At 37.5% G+C, this 19142-nt stretch overlaps 3 protein-coding genes across 3 annotated transcripts in view; 1 reads left to right on the top strand and 2 right to left on the bottom strand.

Moving 5' to 3' along the window:
• LOC111338723 (uncharacterized) overlaps positions 1 to 1875 on the bottom strand; it is an 8031-nt gene extending 6156 nt beyond the window's left edge. Inside the window, exons 1-2 of the mRNA XM_088730490.1 lie at positions 1560 to 1875; positions 1043 to 1301 (exon numbers count right to left, since the gene is read on the bottom strand). Of these exons, the coding sequence (XP_088586616.1) occupies positions 1043 to 1301; positions 1560 to 1695 (395 nt within the window). The 5' untranslated portion in view covers positions 1696 to 1875. The remainder of the gene's footprint in view (positions 1 to 1042; positions 1302 to 1559) is intronic.
• An 8997-nt stretch (positions 1876 to 10872) lies between these two features.
• On the top strand, positions 10873 to 12729 carry LOC111338732 (neuropeptide FF receptor 2-like). Its single transcript, XM_022945248.2, has one exon. It carries the CDS (start codon positions 11010 to 11012, stop codon positions 12162 to 12164), a length of 1155 nt encoding a protein of 384 aa, XP_022800983.2. The 5' UTR covers positions 10873 to 11009; the 3' UTR covers positions 12165 to 12729.
• Positions 12730 to 14677: 1948 nt separating this feature from the next.
• On the bottom strand, positions 14678 to 17451 carry LOC148725365 (uncharacterized). Its single transcript, XM_088730494.1, has 4 exons — positions 17249 to 17451; positions 16723 to 16814; positions 15758 to 15961; positions 14678 to 14825 (listed from the first exon to the last, which is right to left on the bottom strand). Exons 1-4 carry the CDS (start codon positions 17346 to 17348, stop codon positions 14745 to 14747), a joined length of 477 nt encoding a protein of 158 aa, XP_088586620.1. The 5' UTR covers positions 17349 to 17451; the 3' UTR covers positions 14678 to 14744.
• Between the last annotated feature and the right edge of the window lie 1691 nt (positions 17452 to 19142).

The raw sequence follows: 19142 nt of genomic DNA, 5'->3' as shown, positions 1-19142 counted from the left end.
GGGGTGATTCTTGCTTACTGAAATTGCTTTCTGCGTGGTTATCCATTTCTATTGATACAAAAGCGTAGGCTTTTATTTATTATGTCTCTGCCAACTATGAACCCAACAGGAGAGCCTCGGTGGCATCGATGTTAGTCGTCATTTACTCCCGCTCGTCTATTCAAGAGACGAGCAGGACTTAGGTTCAAGGACTTAGTTTTGTTAAGATGTTATGTCGTGTTGAGAAATTATCTTAACTTGTAGAAAATTTCTAATACCCTAAATACTGCTTTGTCACTTCCTAACGGTACATTGACAGGATGGCAAGAGACCAAATATAATTGTATTTAGGTATTTAGGATGGCCTAGATAAGAAGAAATTGGCATCACAAAGTTTATTAACGACGAACTTCATAGGTTGTGGCTAATTTTTCGAGTTACTTGAAGCAAAATGGTGACATTGACGGTAACGTCGTTAGAGAAATAAGTAAATAAACGAAACAGACTGAAAAATCGAGGAGCTGAAATAGCGTTAATTGAACTTCAAAACTGATAAGCAGTAATGGTTCTCTACGAAGAACACGCGCGGTTACCAAGTCATCAGACAACTAGTTAAACCGGAAAATTCATAATTTCTCATTTATTGTTTCGATAATAACTTCATAAAATTCCTAATCATCCAAATAATCATCATAACAACACTACAAAGAGAAACTCTTTTTATTCAGCTTTATTTATTGTTGACTCTGTCATCGGTTGACCCCAATATTATAAATTTGCAAGATGCGCGACAAAATTACATTTCGAAGTTTCAGAGCGAGCTTACTCTTTAGTGAATGCAATTTGAGAGAGTTCGGCTGCGTCTCGTTTGCTGAATTAATCTTCCCAGTTTCGAAAAAATATTACACATACAGCAAAATGCACAACCAACTCTTGATAAAGATGTCGGGAGTTTACTTGACCGATGCATTAATGACTAAAATACAATATATTATTGTCAGGGTAGCGACGAACTATACACGGCTAAATATATTAGCCATTGACGAAAAACAAGTTGTCTTACCGTGAATAGAAGTCCAAGCAGCAATCACCGAGTTCTCTGCAAACCTTATCACAGAAACACTTGTTGGCCTCTCCTCTTTCTGCCGATAAGCATCTGCCTCCGCACGATTGTTCTGAAGCATTTTTTTGCCTAAGCGCTTCAGCAAGATATCTGTCCTCCTGTAGTAGAGTAACGTTATGGTGACGCAATAGCTTTGTCAGGTTTTTCAGGCTGATAGTTTCACCTTTAAAATTCACCACGAAATCTTGGTGATCCGATCCTAAATTAGGAGAAAAGTTATCAGTAAACAAAGTTTACATCAACACATTTTTGAATGAGAAAATGTTTCAACAAAATTAAAAATTAGAGTCAATTCTTACATTACAGTGACTAAATAAATTGAGAAATTAAACCTTACAGGGTTAGCTATCATTTAGGAATTTGCACAGAGCGAAGACTTGAAATCAAAACGAAAGGCTTTCAAGGCGCCTAAGCCCGCGCCTTTAAGATATCCGTAAACCGTCATTCTGTTACGTACCACTTAACTCCAAAAATTCTTGATGAGGGTCGCTACCAAGAGATGGAAATGCTATCTCAGGGTTAACAAGGGGAACGTTCATTTCCACGAAAATCGCAATACACATTGACACGACAACTAAACTGCTACGCTTCATAGTTATTCCGAAAGTATTGAAAATTAAAAGATGATATAAATTTTAACAAATGCGGAACTTATTTAAGACAGCAAAAGACTCAGTGTGTGAAAGACCCCAGCCTTTCAACCCTCTTGGGTTGTCATCTTCATCAGTTGCAGCGTCGCCGATCGAGTGTGCGTGCCAGCAGCCGCATTTTAAATGCAAGCTCTTTGCTAATTAAACCAAGATTAATTTCGCAGGCGGGTGGCGTTGATGTGTTCTGTTGTTGACGTTCCTATTGATTAAAACAAATGTCAGTCGAGCGTTCGTTAATTGAATATGCTTAGGATAGCTTGTTGAAAATCTGAAAAGAGCTTATTTTTGTGGTTCGAAGTGCCATTGGTGATACCATCAATTTTTATCAGTCACTAGTGGGCTACAGTTGAAAAAGAGGAAGAATTTTTCGGAAAATGTCGTTTGAATTCGCCAAGGGGTACAAAAACACCAGTGGGTCAAAAATAATAAAAATACCGTAAAACCAGTAATAAAGAAAATAATAAAAATCAAATTCCCAATGTTGAGAAAGAGCAGCTAAAAATGTTTGCAAATGGCAATTGAGTGAGTTAAATCTCCGCCGCCGAACCAATCTTAATTGCAATGGTCGGACTGATAAAACAACACTAAACTTTACAGTGGACTTATTTCTTTCCACAATGGCTTCTTGCGGTGTTTTGTTGATCAAAAGAGCGACTTTTTAGTTGTTTCCATGCAAACATCTGTAAATGTCTTAAAAGCACGTTCACTCGTTCATGTCTTTTTCTCTGTCGCCGTTCGCTAACAGCTTGTGCCCTGAGTCAATATTTATTGTGAAATAGTTTGCTTTAAAGAGTATGAATTTAAAATAGATTGCTTTTGTTTTGTGGACCTTCGATCTATTGATAAAATAAGTATTGTCGCGCTCCACCGAGAGCAAAAGGTTAGTGTTGTGGAAAAATATCAAAAAATAATAACTTAAGAAACTGCAGATATTATATTTGGAAGATAAAAAGGGACGTAATTACGTTTTAAAAGTCTTTTGTTTGTTAAGGAAATCAGGGAAAAACTTCTTGCCCAAAATGCAAACATCATAAAATATTCATTATGGTCAGCATTTGAATAATTTTATCCCTGACTAATGAAACTTTTGTCGAATACGACAAATGAAAGTTTCCTAATCATGTAGATAGTATGATTAACCAATATCATAAAACTGGTCATGACCTGCTCTTTTCAAATATAATAAGCTTTATTTCAGCCTTGTCGTTCATTGTGTAAGCATCTATTGTTTCCTTTATGTTATCTTTTGAGAACCTCTCGAGCGCTTAAAAAAAATTAAAAAAAAATTTATTGCATTCAGAGTCGTCGCGATACCAATGTATCGGTTTTTTTCGCGTGTTCTCCTTACATTGACTCGACCCATGTCTATCACCCGCACGCACTACGCTTCTTGACTACATCTGTAGCGATAGAACCTTCCTCAAATAACAGCTGTTACTTTTAAAGCCCTAAACGATTCCATAACCAAACTGCTCTGGAAATTTGAACATGCACGTACATTGTTATCCTGACAGCTGTTGTTTCGCTGAGGAAATGTAACTCTTAACTTCAAAGAAATCTTTGTGGCTTGGGGCGATATAATGTACATCCCATCATTCAAATGTCTGTTCAGAAGGTGAACTTTGATGCTGGCTGCATTACAGTGGGTTCCATTCTCATTCAATTGATCAACCTTATTTCTTCTTCATTTTTTTTTTTTTTTGGTCATTATCCTAAAGAATGTCTTCGTTAACCCTTTACACCCTAACTCAGTCTAAATATTCTTTATATTGTTCTCTATACATTTCGTAAGGCACTGACAAAGAGAATTTGTTTAACAACCTAGAGCTTCTTTAGTTCATGATCATTTCCTCTATCCTTATGACCATAATGTTCGATTCAGGGGTGATATTATAGGAGAAATTACAAGTTAGTCCCTTTTAACGGTTAAAGGGCTAAGTAACATGCCTACTGTTCGGTTTCGATTAGATTTCACTCAGCTAATATTGAAAATCGAGCTCACAAAATATTATATTATTGGACGATCATAAGCATGGAAATACATTGCACCACCATAGTACATATAACGGTTATCAAACATCTGTTCATTTGAGCAACACAACACGGTTCGATCCTTCGATTAATGTTATTTTTCGTATTTTCAATATCAAACCTCTGCTTTTTTCACGATTTTTTTACAATTTTATGTATTTACTGGTATATGAATTTTAATCCTATTAAAATCATCCTTATTACAGTTTTTTGTAATCAATCAATCAATCAATCAATGAAGTTTATTGTCTTTACGTGAGGCATGGTTCCCGATTGCCCGAGCCAGAGGCTCATGTATGAAACGCAAGACAGCAACCCACCCATCCCACCCCAGGGGAGGACATCCATCACACAGTAATCTCGTGCGTGGGAAATTAATGTCTCCTACCCCTAACCTTGCAGGAGACGGGACCTCAATTTATTCGTCCCTCTCCGAGAAGACTAGAATATCTAACCATTTCTTGAGGCTATAGAAAGGCAGCATATTCTTCTCAATCATTTAAGACCTTGAGTGTTGGTCCGGTCGGGGCTCGAACCCTCGACCTCCCGCACAACAGTCCAGTTCTCTATCCATTGAGCTAACCGGGAGGCGGTTAATAAGATCAATTGACTTGCTTTCATACACCAGTGCCTTACATGTAGTAATTGTTTATATCCGTGATCTGTGTTACAGAACAGACATGCTACAGCAAAAAAAAAGAAACCTGTGTGCTTACAATGCAGTTGAATTCGCGATACTAATACTCATGCCATTTACAATACAATCACTGATAATACGATCACATTGTACTTTCAATATCAAGGTTGTTGATTACCTTTACCTAGACAATAGTGAGCTCTTCACATTCACTTAAGCAGTTCGTTTGAGTAATGGGCCAACAGCTATTATACGAATATTGTACTGTGTTCGTTTTCGCTCACACCGTTATGTTACAGCTTCATGAGAAATGCAGAAAGTCTCATTCCATTCTTAGGAAAAGATTTATCTTTTGTAAGAGGTGTGTCTCACTTGTTCCCTGGCAACAATAGTAAAACCTTCAGCTCTTTCAACATCAGTGATTTCCATTGTACGATGGTAATGAGTAGAGTTTGTTTATGGTTTATCTGCAGGACTTTTTCGATTGGAAAATCTCTCTTTGAAGAGGCCTCGAACTCTTTTAGGGGTTACAAAACACAATGTGATGAATAACCCTGTAAAGCATTATTTAGTAAATTAGCTATATCGAATGACAACATAATAAGAGTGCAGAAACCATAGTGTTATGTCTTCACTAAATATTGCCATCGTATCCGCCCGGAAGGTAATAAAAAAGCCAGAACCAGATGATAATTTGAGAACATAAAAGATGAACGATAGACCAAGTAAATTCATCGTGTCTTTAAATCTGACAACAAATGAACAGAAAACCAAGATGTTAAGTGACAGTTATATTTCGGTATAAACTATACCATCATCATTTGTGATGCATGATCCTCGCAGTAGCGAGCGCTATTTATGCAATAGCGAAAATCAGACCTGAATAAAATCAGGCCCGTACGGGATTCGAACCACTGACCTCTGCGATACTATTTCAGCGCTCTACCAATTGAGCTAACAAGCCAACTGGGAGCATGCCGTTAAGTTGATTCGTAATAAACCCGTGATGATAAATCAGATACAATGTATATATGAAGTTCATATACCATCATCAGACTAAAAATCTGGTTCTGGCTTTTGGAGTAATAACTGTCACTTAACATTTTGGTTTTCTGTTCATTTGTTGTCATATTTAAAGACATGATAGTCAGAGAAGCTTTAGAGCTGTTAGATGCTGCGAAGTTGGCAGCCTGAGTGAAAAATAAAACAAAAGTATCAGAAAAAGTCCTTTAAGCCTTGGCTTCTCAGTAGTGTCTATTTACCTGTTGTAAATGACGAACGGCATACACACTTTTAGCGAAGCAAATTAGATTGAAGATCAAAGCAGCGCTTACAGGCGTTACCGCGAAAAAAACCAGGGCCGTGTAATCTGATATCCAACTGTAGATCAAATTTTCTATTGGAAAACATCTGACAGTAAATTGCAACTTATTGCATGATGGCAGAATATAATAGATAATCAGGGAAAATATTTTATGGCCTTTTTTGGCTGATAGCAAAGTATTACCTCGTGATAGGCAAAAAAAAAACCAAGAAAGGAAACGACCATTAAAGAGACATTCATAATTTGAATGAGAAATTCAGTGTGGTTATTTTATTCTGGAACTTTTTATTTTGTCTAATGAATGATTCGAGTGTATTCTCTACTTGAGCAAAAATTACCAACTTAAGGGAGTTTTACTGTACGTCATCAAACGAAAATGGAATGGTCAAGCTGGGACATTATTTTGGGATATACTTTTCAGATGTTTTGTTTACACACCGTATCCGATATGGAACGTCCCCATGTGGTCCAACACAGAGCATAAACCAACAATTACTGCAGGCAGTCCCCACCCCATCATGCAATACTTGACGAAGATCTTTCTGGTGTTTGATGGTTGCATATTTGTGTCAGTCACTAGTTTGTAAAAGTAAGAGTAACACCATTTCATAAGGTGCATTGCTTAATCAATTTACAACATTGTCCCGTTAGCATGGCTTAATTCAAATATGGGACAAATTTGCATAAATGTTGTGGAGGAAATCTAGGAAATGGTAAGATGTGCCATGGATGGGTGAGCGAGCGAACATTTCAAGAAGATTACAATGTTTTTGCATTCGAACGACTTTTTGTAAGTTTTTTGCGATTCAAATGTCACTCACGATTCCCTCTTTTTTGTTATATAATAGTACTATGACAATAAAGTATGGTTGGTAAAAATTCGGCAGCTTGACCATTGTTTTGACAGCTAGAGCAGAGAAAGGTTTTCATGCACACATGGAAGGAGATGCCGGCGTTATAAATTTGGATTGGAGCTCTTCCTTCCAGTGAAACAAAACTCGTTGAAGTCGATACTAGCCATAGTCGCGTAGATGCGTGTCCCCCCATCTACAGTACATTGCATCTCTGTGTTCGTTGGGAGTGGCTATATGACATGAAAGTAAGTGAATATTTATAGTCAACCTGACGATAACGGTTCGAATTTCCTGTAGGGGTAGGGGTGGGTGCTTGGTGGTCCTGTGACGGATGCACTTACCTAAGTGTACTTGCTGTACCTATGGGCGCCACTGTTATCCGTGAAAATGAGGAAAGAGCAAAAAATTGATATAGAGATAAATGGCTTTACGAGGCGGATTTCCGCTTCGTTTGGGGTAACCACATGAAGAAGTGTCCCAGTATAAAGGGTTCGCTTACCTGTTGTAGTAAAGGTATTTGCAGCATCCAAAGCCATGACGGCCATCCATGAAAATGTGGAGAGAACAGTGAAATGAAGTAAAATGACCACGCCTTGGCAAAGGAGAGGGATTTCTGTTGACTTCTTTGAGCTTAGAAAAAATGCTTGGTAACACAATAACGTTCCAGAGATATTGATCACGCATTTCCCGGAAAGATTTCTAAGTTCTTTGAAAGACAGGTAAACTATGAGAAGAAAACAATGCGAGACGATGGACAAAATTATACCGGCGAAGGTGGTGTGACTTAGCACCAAACTGTCTTTTTCATATTTCTAGAGCGCATTAATTGGTTCAGGCTGGGCAATTGAGCACAAAGTCTAAACATCGTTTCCCTGCAGTCTTATGGAATCGTCGTCATATGAAATTTGAGTTGGTGTCAATGTCAAGAGCGTTTTCTCTGACGACAAACTTTCCTGACTTGATTATTTGCCGAAATCAAAACTTGGCGAGTGCAGTTGTAACAGTTTGACGTACAATTGAGCACTTGCGAAGACATGTTGAAAACCTGAAATCGCGGAGCTTCAGTATTGATCGTAGGTTCTATATTTTCTCTCGATTCGGTTCTGAATTTTACGTTTGTGCTCACATCAAGAAGAATTCGTAACGGAGGTGCGTCGGCTTCGTCTATAATCCCGGTCGATGTTCCTATTGACCCCGCTGATTCAGTTTGCTGGGGAATTAGCCGCCCTTTCTTATTACACAAGGCACAATGAGGATTCTTGTAGCTTCTTTCACCATCAATTGTGAAGACCATAGCGTATAATTCACACAATTCTCGAACAATAGGCAAGATACTTAACTTATTCAAAGCACAGCCTGCATCCCTTACTACTCAACGTCTGTAATGATCTCTAAGGTTGTGAGTTGGTTCGTATTTCCAGGAGCAATTTTTGCGCTAGTTCAAAAATGTCGACACAGCAGTGAAGTTCGAAGCGGGTGGACGTCCTCTGATACTTTTGCAGAAAATATTTACACGCCAAAAACTGGCGCTTTCTTCATTATGACATTTGGCGCAAGCAATGCTTCTGTGTGTTACATTTTGTTTCATGGCAAAGACAGGGAGTTCTTTTTGTAAAGTCATATCTAACTGCTGGACAGTCAGGGTGTGGCAGTCGTTGGTGCTCTTGCTGTTATACGTAGCGCAAATAGATCTCATGATTACCCCGGACCATAAATAGCTGTTGACATCTCCACATTCCACATCCTGAAGTAGCACATCACTGCTATTTTGACTACACCTGGGGAAAATACATTAAGAGGTGTAAAAGGCCTGTTAAGAGATTGGGAACCGAATTTTACGAATTCCCACCGTTTTCTTATCACTGCGCAACGGTGGATACCAGTAGCCCATGATAGAAATTTTTACTTTTCTCAGCAAATCCAGTTAATAAGGGAACCTTCAGCTTACAATCACCTCGAGTAAACTGAAATCCAGGCAACAATCAGCAAAGGTCTTGCATGCTTTGTCGCAGTAGCAGGTCATTTCCCTTTTTCTTTCTTGAGAGAAACATCTGCCCGTACATTACTGGTCAGTCGAAGTCTTCTGTTTATTCACCTCGGCAAGAAACGACCTTTCCGGGAGAAAGACTCTCTGCTGATGGAAAAATATCTCTCAGACTAAGACTCTGTGCCTAGTGCCTCACGATGAAGTCTTCATCTGAACCTAAATCTGAAAGAAAAAAATTATCATGCATTTGGCGGCGTTCGCTTTTACTCTAAATATTACTTGTTTTTAAAGACAGCACTCATGCAATCTTTCTCTTTTTATGCAATTCGATCCCCTCAGAACATTCATGTCTTCTGGCACAGTGATTTTATTTATTTTTTCCACAAAATGGCTTGAAAATACTTTTAGAGCTGATAATTTCACCCTTGAACCAGAAAGTCGCCTTCGGAAAGATCTAAACCAGAAAAAGACAGTGAACATTTTATAGGCGGAATTGATGGTTGTTTTTTAAGGTATTACCTGGTGAAGAGGATAATTGTGTTTCCGGAACGAAACAGAAAACTCAAACTGAGGTATTTACGGAGTAGTATTGGAACGTTATTAAGACCGATCGAGCTGCTGTATCCTTGTGCATCATGTTCTTGGGGTTTTGCGGCCAACAAAGGAAGACTCAAAAGTACAGCACCTACAGTGAACGTTAGGCTAGAGATTTTATTGATTATCTCTAAAGATTCCCCAGGTTACTTAGTTAAGTGAAAGGATCATCGATGAAGTGAGAAATATTGCAAGTGTTTGCGAAGGTTAAAGTCGCTTTCTTCCGACTCAAATAAAATAAAAAAACTCCCAAGTGTTCACATCTATCATAAATGAATAAATGGAACGAATATAAATGATATATGAAACGGCTGAAATTTTTAGGGAGCGTTTTTTTAGTTTTTCTTCTTGGTGATCAAAAAACGGGATTTCATGTCCCCTTCCTAACTCCTCAGATCTGTCAGTGTGTTCAGCAATTGACCTCCAGTGTGTCAGTTTAGACCGAGTCTTCCTGGCGATGTGGTGGGTCACGAGAGGTTTATAATTACATGCGTACAGCCAGAGATATATGCTGATTTTGATTTTCGATCATCGAAACTCGTTTTCCATCACAATTGTCATAACAAGCAAGCGCAAACCAGAAATAAAGTGTCATTTGATCCCAACTAAAATCGGACGCGACTGTAAGAAACTCTTAGAAGACATTGCACATCACCTGTGCTATTGAGGCGCAAAATTCTGACGATAGAGTTAACCTTGTTTTGTTTCTTCTCTTCTCAGTTTTTCTTTTTTAAACTGCTGTTCCCCTGTCTCTTTTGTTTTGTTTTGTTTTTCTATTTCCCAAGAAAAAAAATTAGAATTATGCCCCCTAAGTCGAATGGCAATTTCTTCAAACAGGTGTTCTCGTGACAGAGGAAATGAACCAACATTGATAGATCTTGCATGGAGCCTAATTAAATGAAATGCAAACAACGATGAAAATTGTTTTGCCTTGTTCAAATAACAGAATAGACAGCTTCCTTTGCTCCTCACAAGAAATTATGCTTGGCGTTCAGGACTAAAAGGTTTACATCAAAATGCACTTAGCTGCTAACCGGAATTCTAACATATAAATCCCTGTAATGATAAAAAACGAGAAAACGATTGGCTCTAGCAAAAATGTTCACAAAAAAAAAAATTGAAGATTAGCACAATAATTTCCATAAGCCTCGTCTTTGTTAATTAAGATTTTCTTTTTCTTTTTCAATCCCGTACATCAATCGAAGTTAATTCTGGCGCGCAAGTTATAAAAAATAAGTGAGATCAATCAGTTTGTTATGTTCGGTTACGATAGTTCAACTGTGTCGAATTAACAAGTAAAAATTGTAGCGACGACTTTATGTCAAGCTACTAAAAGGTAGTATTAGCTCACGAGATGGAGAGGATTTCTGTCCTATTTAAGCCCTGACTAATCCATTCGGTCAATCGTGAATTGATTCACGAACTATGCATTGCGTTTACGTCGATTTTGAATTTGACTATAGGTTTATAAAGAAAAAGTTTTTTTTTTCGCATAGTGGAAAGTAAAAAAAATCTAATTCATACTCCAAACCCTTGAGCATTTTGATTTGAATAATTTGGTGAAACCACATTTTAAGACCTCCCAATATTTCTGCCTCTCTTGTCATCTTGTCGCGTTATGCAAGGTGTGTAGCGTTTGACATGCTTTTGGCATCAAATAACATTTTCTTTAATTAAGGTTTGACGTATATTTGCTATTTGCTTTAGCTGCTGCTCACTACTTCTTTCAATTCAGTTGTGAAAAAAATACTTGTACACGACGTCAACTCAAGTCTTAGACACTTAAGCCTTCTCGTTCAGACTTGACCGTCTTCATTTCCTGGCATTACAATGGAAAAAGTGGCGGCATTCGCACGAATTCAAAACGCTTCGTCCACCAACATGCCTGTGAATCTTTCTTCCGAAGCTGATCTAGTACAAGAGTCTGGTTGTTTCCACGGGGATGCATTCGCGATTAAAATTGTTCGTATTCTTCCATATTTCTTCATAATCACAATCTCCTTGATCGGAAACTCATTGGTGGTCGCAGTTGTTTTCAAGAATCAACGTATGTGGACAACGGTGAATTTTTACATTGTCAACATGGCCGTCGCAGATCTCCTAATTACAATCTACATGCCCCGAACGTTCACAGTAGCTTTTGTGGGATACGAATGGCTCGTGGGTGGAACAGCCGGCAAGGTCTTCTGTAAAATGTCCATCCTTCTCAACCAGATTCCGATGATAGTTTCCACCTTTACGGTGGTTGCCATAAGTTTCGATCGTTTCAATGCTGTGGTCTTCCCTTTGAAAACTTTAGTTTCCACGCGAATCTGTAAAGTGATCATCCTATGTACATGGTTGGTGGCATTAGCATTCCGTATCCCAACCATTTACGCGGTGGAAATCATGACAAGAGAGTCAGACGGCAAACTTTTCTGTTATCTTAGACTAGACGAGAAATTCGGTTTCGGGGTTAAGAGAATTTACTATCACTTTAACATGATAGCCATATTTTCCGTTCCTCTTTTAATGATCGTTATCTTCTACACCACCATTATTGTGACACTAAAACGAAGAAAAACACCTGGGCTCACGCCAGAAAATTCCTCCAACAACAGTGAAGGATTCCGACGCAGAGAAGTGGTTAAAAAGAAGGTTCTTCGCCTTGTGTCTATTGTAGTTACCGCTTTTGTACTCTGCTGGTCCCTGTACTACGTCAGACTGAGTATGTTTGCTTATGGTCGTGACCTCTCATGTGACTGGCTGTACGTTCGCCTTCTTTTAGCTCACATGAACAGCGCGCTAAATCCATGTTTGTACGCTATATTTAGTGAGAATTACCGCAGAGGGTTTAAAAAGATCCTAGCTCGAGCTAACTTCTGTAAAAGACGTTTTCAAAGAGCAGATTCGCTCAGATCCGTGAGGTGGCATAGGGCTTGGGACAGTAATGGAAGTATTAGCATAAGAATCGAGCCGGAAACTCAAAAACCATCTTCTTTGTAACTGTTTATTCCAGTGATGAAATGTTTTCCCTTCCTAAGAGTAAAATGGGAACGTTTACAGGGAACATTTTCTGGTTAACAGGCCTTTTTAATTGCCACAGAGGGCTTTTTATATTGTTGATAGAATCATGCTCTTAATGGTTTTCCTTTACTTTTTAAAAGCTACAGATGGTTTTAATATTGTTAGTAGGGTCATGCTCTTAATGTTTTTCCTCCACTTTATTAGTTGTCGAAATAAAGGGCATAAACGACCTAAGCTATAACCCCACATTACTCAACCTTTCACATCGGCGAAAGACGACCGTGTGAAGTTTACAGGAAAACAAATATAGTCGTGTGAATATGTGAATAAAACGTTTAATTCATTCCCTCGCGGCGTTTAATTTTTTTCACATGGCACGTTGTGTTGTTAAAAAGACAAAATACGTTCAACTAGAGCGGAAAAATCTGTAAGAATTTCCTAGTTAAAAATTCAATCCCGTTGAAGTCAGCGTATATGCATAGGCAAAAAAGTCCCATAGGTACAATAATAAAGCGAGATTTTCAAATAACTGGGTTGTGTTAGGGGGCTGTCAGTTTGGCAATTCTAGTGTCACCTTTGCTGTGAAATGTTTTCCATCAAGCCAAGTCAATGTAATAGCAAGTTAATTCAAGTCTAGAATAAAATCTGTTTCTTTCTCCGTCCTTTGTTAAACAAATAGTGAAAAGACGAGAAAATTGAATTCGTCCATACGTACTTAAGTAAAGCAACTGTCACAGTTTGATTGACTTTCAATCATGGAAGTGACACTTCTGTATTTTTTTGGAACAATTACTTATTCAAATTTTTGAAGGTTTGAAGCTGTCATGAAAGCTGCAGCGGAACCACAAACCAAATGATGAAACTGTAACCACGAATCGAGAAACGTATGAAGTAAACCGATTTACTAAAAATCGAAAAACAAAAAGTAGTCTTTTTAGCAATTTGTGCTATAAAGGTCTTGGGAATCTGACATTATCTCTGCTTTGCTCTACATTATATTTTCTTCTGTTGGCCAGGGACGTACTGAAATTGTAGCAAACAAGCATGGACACAGCATTTCAGTATATTCAAATTTCTCCTTTTTGCATGAGGAATGAAAAAATAATTTCTCTTAATATGGTCCAAACCGTTAATTGTTCCTAATATTGTTCTCTTCAATTCTTGGCTGAAAGGATATCTAGTCTCAAGAGGTGCGCATGTGTGAGATTAAATGCATCCATGTCAAATATACATTCCTGGTGCCTTTGATTGAAGAGCTTCCAACAAAAATTTGATGGTTGTGGGAATCATAGAACCTTACCTCCCAGTGAGAATGATTATTTATTATATGGATACTGATGAAATACCAGGATTTTTTCTTTTACTAAAAAAATCATATCTTCATCGCGCGCAGTGAAGATACTATTTTGATCTATCACGTATGAGGATATTGGTGTCACCATGGTTATTGACATGATTATACTATTTTTTCATTAGAATTTTGACTTTTTGGAACAGAAAATAGAAAAATATAAGTATTATCGTCTTCATTTCTCCTTTATAACTTTCTGTCCAAGTTTCATAACATTTTTGTGACAGGCATTTTGCGATCGATGACCACTTCAATTACACTATTTTGCTGTTTCGAAAATGAGTAAAAAGAGTTGTGTTCTAGGTCGAAATTTCATCAGTATCTTTAAAATAAACAGAACATTACATGGCCGCTTGGGGATACGAATTTTATCTTCTGGTGCTGACAGTATCTCTCACTTGTTAGCTTCACTCACTCGGGAGAGATACTTACAGCACTCAAAGATAAAACTCGTATCCCCGTGCGGCCATGTTATATCCTCTATTTCTTTTCAGTCAATTTACTATGAACTAATTGCGATTTTGAGACGGAAATACCAAATTATATTGACGGCTAGTTGAGAGAAAATGTATTCCGTATTGGGCTCCTTCGCTTCGCGACTCCGCCCAAAAAAGTCCCATAGGTTTCTCCTAACTAACCGTCAATATATATATCTTATTAATCAAGCGCGAGGGCCGTACCGGGAGAATATCAGCCCGAGGTCTTGACAGTACGGACCTCGCTGCGCTCGGTCCATACAAAAAAGACCGTGGGCCGATACTCTTCCAGTACGGTCCCGAGCAAGCTTGGTTAATAAGAGATTTATTACACGACTGAAGTTCAAAGGGACACAAGTGCGGTATCATTCGGGACCATTCAGGACAGTGCCCGGTCCAATACTGAGAGAATATTGACCGGTAATAGAGCATTATGATTGGTTGATTTTAGTTATTGGCCCTCTGACAGCCCGAGTCGTGTAATAACACGAATTATTACGGAGGATGAGATGAATTAAACGGCGACAAACCATGTCTCATTGCAGCCATTATACCCGGACTGGTCGTTGATTGTTTTCAAAACATCGTGAGGTATAAAGGTGCAATGTAAAATACTTTACCATCCCGCAGTGATGTTGCGTGTTCGAGTTAGTGTATGCTTCCTGTTTCAAAAAGACAATAGAACATTTTATTATCATAATCTTCTTACAGAGTTAATGGGAAATATGTTAATTACAAAACCTGACGTGTATGCTGCAATTGGTCTTTGTCAAGTCTGATAACTTTTCCGCCCTCACCGAAAAGCGCGAGCACCTACCGTAGGGAAAAGATAATAAGTTGGGTGAGGACTTCTGAGGATAGTGAAGACAACAGGTTAGAAAACGTTCTAAGTACTTTAATCTTCTCTTCTTGAATAGACAACGAAGTTGTGAAGTATAATGGTGACTTTTACCAGTTAATTAAAGAACGACTCTAAAAGCTTGCAAGGCAACCACAAAAGTGCAGCAAAGTTGTACGGTTGTCAAGTTGACCTCCCTTAGCTCTCTTTTATATCATAGGCCAAGAACTTTCGGAGATTTGATTGGTTGACAGTATCATTATTTCAGTGTAAGGGTAATATAAAAGAGCAAAAGGGGCTGGTGTAACAACGTTATCGTGACAACACGTTCAAGAAAGAATAGGGTCGAAAGATTGTTACGAATGCAGATGCCTGTGTTTGTTTTTTTCAACCGTAGCGAAATAAAGGTCTTTTGTGCGTTTCCAAAAATTTCTAGGCTTCTGTTTTAGACAAATAATAGCATGACCTGTACAAGGTATTTGGCAATAAAACCGGCTCGTAATATCTCAAAATTGTCCAAATAGTGCTCATCGCTTCGCGGCTCATGGTATTTTGGACAATTTTGAAATATCACTCGCGGTTTCATTTCCATTCACCACCACAAGACCATGCTAATACCTATACTTATGACATCATTTGCATCATTACCAAAGATGATTTGACGACCACTTGATCATCTACTGCACACAGTAGAGTTTTGAAGCGAAGATTATAGATATGTTCGATTCATTTCAAAAGTCAGCTTTCAATTTTTCCAATATTTGACACGCGCAGAGATAATGCTGATGAGACCATAATGGAGAGAATGCGGCTCCCTAGAGTGTCTCAAATGCTTTTTTATCGGTAATTCTAATGGACGTAATTTTTCCAAACAGGTAAAAATACCAAAAAAACTGAATGAACTTACCATAAAAATGTTGATCAGCATAAGAAACATACTGACCAGGAGTGGTACCAGTTTAGGATGAAAAGAATTGGCTGTAGTTGCGTCTTTGTCATTTGCACAGCCTTCTATGTCTTCTTCTCGATCTTCTTCAAAGTCAAAAGGGAATTCGTCATCCTCAATTATTGGCAGATCATCTTCACCTTCCTCCAAAAGATTTTGTTCCCGCTGCCATGATAAAATTGATGATCGATTTATTTATAAGCAAGTGCAAGAGGTCACTCAGTATTTATAAAAAAAATATTACAATTAATTCCATTTTATCTTCTCCATCATTAGCCATCCCCTACCATCTCAGGGTAAATACTTATTCCTTTGAAGTTTTTCTGTCTTAACCAGCTAGAATTTTATTGTCCACCTAAAGTCGGAGGATTTTTTTTTTTTTTCTGAAGGTGAAAAGAATATCACAAGCCGGTATTGTTGCCTCCCTCCTTTAAAAAAACGACGAGAGATTATATTTAAAGTATCTGCGTCAATATTCTTTACTTGTATAAAACAATTGTGTAAACTAATAGATTATTCCTGGTGCTTTATGAAAGCTAGGCTACAATGATTTTTAATATAATTCAAACAATACTGGGTGAAATCACGAAGACTAAGATGTAGAAACAGACCAACCAGAAACTCTAGCGTGTTTTCATTTGCAGCCGACTGTATTAGGTATATATACAGCCATATACTCTTGCTTGCTCGCGGAGTGCCAAGCTTTTTTTCACTTTTCCAGAAGAAATTTTATACTATCGTTTGGGGGAATTTCAAAATGATCGGTCTTTATTTTTAGAGATATTTTTTTAACTGTGGAGACATAGGGAAGGACAAAGCTTCTGGGGTAAACTCTTCTTTCAAAATAACACTATAGGGGAAAAAGTGAACGGTAGGCTGATAAACTTACTTTGTTAAACAAGAGAATTACGCGTGATTTCATTTACCTCAAGAACAGCAATTAATAGCATGGCTGTAATATAACTACTGAAATCTGCCTGAGGTCTTAAAATCGTTTTCCACCAAGATTTGACAAATACTGGAAGATCAAGACAAATGTCATGGCACTAGTTTAAGACAAGAAGTAAAACGTAAAAGGTCGCAAAGCAACAAAAATATAACAATAAAAGAAATTAGAAAGGCAGCATTATCTGTTACTAAAACAATTCCTGCACATATTTAGGCACAATGATATCAATTGTCTTCTGACATCGGTTAAGGCATTCTTTGATTTTAAAACCGTCTGATCAATTTAAAAAAAAAACTACCGAACAACTGTGTATGATAAGACCAAAACAGAACAAAAATAAAACTTCAAATAAGCTATTTCTTATTTATCGAAGGGCTTGTCAATTTCTAGGACAACTGTGTATTAGAAACCTTTGGCTTTCAAACTATAAATATTTCAAATGATTCTGATTTTTCTGTACACTGCAATTGAATTGAGGAAAATATTTCAAAAGGAATGCTTACCGCAAACACGACTCTCTGGATTAGACTCGCATTTCCCAAAAAATCCGCATGTTGTCGATACTAACAAAACTACAACGAAAAACTTTTGAATCCCGTTCATGAATCCTTCAGATCGATTTCAAGAGGAAGTTTCTTGAATTTTGGCTGGAAAAGATGATGCAACGGCTCACGAGGGCAGTAAGCTTTTAACGACTTTTCCGGCATACGTGTTGAGAGTCTGTGTGATGTCATCAAACAATGTTTGTAAACAGGAAAAAACGCGCGCGCTCGTCAGCGTGCTGAAACATTACTTTATGCGAAGGTTGTCTACCTGTCTTGGAATTCACAAGCTTTTGAAAACTATTGGATTGTAAGCAGTTCTCCATGAATTGCATCTACTTTTTTTATTGATCAATATGAGTTAGTTTTGTTTTCATTTTGGCATCGATGAGGGTGTTAAACAAAAAATTGCAAAACATCTGTTGAAAATATTGAGGTCTTTTCTTCGCCGTTGAAGGTGTCCATAGCAACAGGACCACTCAAAACAGCATGAAGGCCCGTTTAAACGGTTTCACCATTTGCTTTAATATGCATTCAACGCTTTGTTCAACCAAATGTTCTGTGCGTTTGAACAGGTCGTCCAACATTGTTGAAAACGTAAAAAATGGTTAAAGGTCGTTGAAAGTGTGTTTAATCAAGTTTAAATTGGTCTAAACTTTCATTCAACATAGATTCAACTTTTCCTTTCTAAGGCCTTTCAAAAACCTCCTCATAACTTTGTTTTTGCACTCAACATTTGCACAACATCCATTCAACTTCTTTGAATGGATTTTTGTCAAATTTTGAAACCGTTTAAACGAGCTTTTAATAATAGTTTGTATGCATGTTGTTCAAGAATATACTTGTGACCCTCGTTTTCTTGTTATAGCACTGCTATCAATTTCTTACGATTTATCGGACTTCATTTAGTATTGGCTCACAAAATCCTAACTTTTTCGATGATTCCAGGTAGTTCTCAACCGGCGTGAAAGATCAGTCGATCGACCGCGGACTTGTAACACAAGACTTAACCTAATATGAAACCAGGCACTTAAGTTGTTGCGCTTTTGCACAATATTTGTGAACTTAACTTTGAATCATTTCTGCAAGAAAAAAATTAACAACAACTACTTGCTTGTGTGCTTGTAAATAATTTATAGGGATACCCCTTTTGTCGACTTAATTAAATGTTAGTTCTCTTTTAATTAATGTTTTATCATTCTAAGATATAAAAACGTTACTTACTTCACTTGCCAAGTGGTTCATTGAGAATCAGAGTCAGTATAATACACTGATTTGATTACTTGCGAAAAACGGCCAATAGCATTGGTTTGAGATGACATACTTAAGCTGCTTTTCTTTAATCTTATGACGTAAATTAGGTCAGTTATTAAATTTAAATATTTTGAAATTTAAGGTTTTGTGTGTGAAGAGTTTTGCAGCATCGGTGCAACGCTAAGAATTTAACATGTTTGTAACTAAAGAACCAACAGAAACAGAAGGCTGAAACACAAAAGGATATTTGCCAAGGAGAAAATGGCAGTTTCAATTAATATGATAAATCAATTTTGATTTTTGAACTTCCCTTCAATGCATCGATATCTTTCTTGTCCTTTCTTCAGATCCTGAGGTGCTTTGACATCGAAATAGTGAAAACTCGGCATGCTACAAGATGACTCTCTTGGAAATTAAATTATGTTTTCTCAGACAATTTTCAACACAGTTTGCCTTTGAATTTGATTTTTTAAATTGAACAAACCCAACTTACTTTTTATTAAATTATTCAAGACTGAACAAGAGAAGTGTGATCTGAAATTTGGGTAAACAGTGAAGTACCAAATAAGTGTGAGTCTAATTAAAACCGAATCCGATTATT

Source organism: Stylophora pistillata, chromosome 8 (genome assembly GCF_964205215.1).
Source record: "Stylophora pistillata chromosome 8, jaStyPist1.2, whole genome shotgun sequence".
Classification (NCBI taxonomy): Eukaryota; Metazoa; Cnidaria; class Anthozoa; order Scleractinia; family Pocilloporidae; genus Stylophora; species Stylophora pistillata.
The sequence above is the reverse complement of the archived record's forward strand: the minus strand, read 5'-3'. Positions and strand labels throughout refer to the sequence as shown.

What these genes read in the sequence shown, in the direction of transcription:
- LOC111338732 (XM_022945248.2), top strand. Translation starts at nt 11,010, where the DNA reads ATGGAAAAAGTGGCGGCATTCGCACGAATTCAAAACGCTTCGTCCACC.
- LOC148725365 (XM_088730494.1), bottom strand. Translation starts at nt 17,348, where the DNA reads ATGAACGGGATTCAAAAGTTTTTCGTTGTAGTTTTGTTAGTATCGACA. An exon ending in TATTAATTGCTGTTCTTGAG is followed by an intron (nt 15,962 to 16,722) that starts GTAAATGAAATC and finishes TTATCATGGCAG; the next exon opens with CGGGAACAAAATCTTTTGGA. An exon ending in TGCTGATCAACATTTTTATG is followed by an intron (nt 14,826 to 15,757) that starts GTAAGTTCATTC and finishes TCCCTACGGTAG; the next exon opens with GTGCTCGCGCTTTTCGGTGA.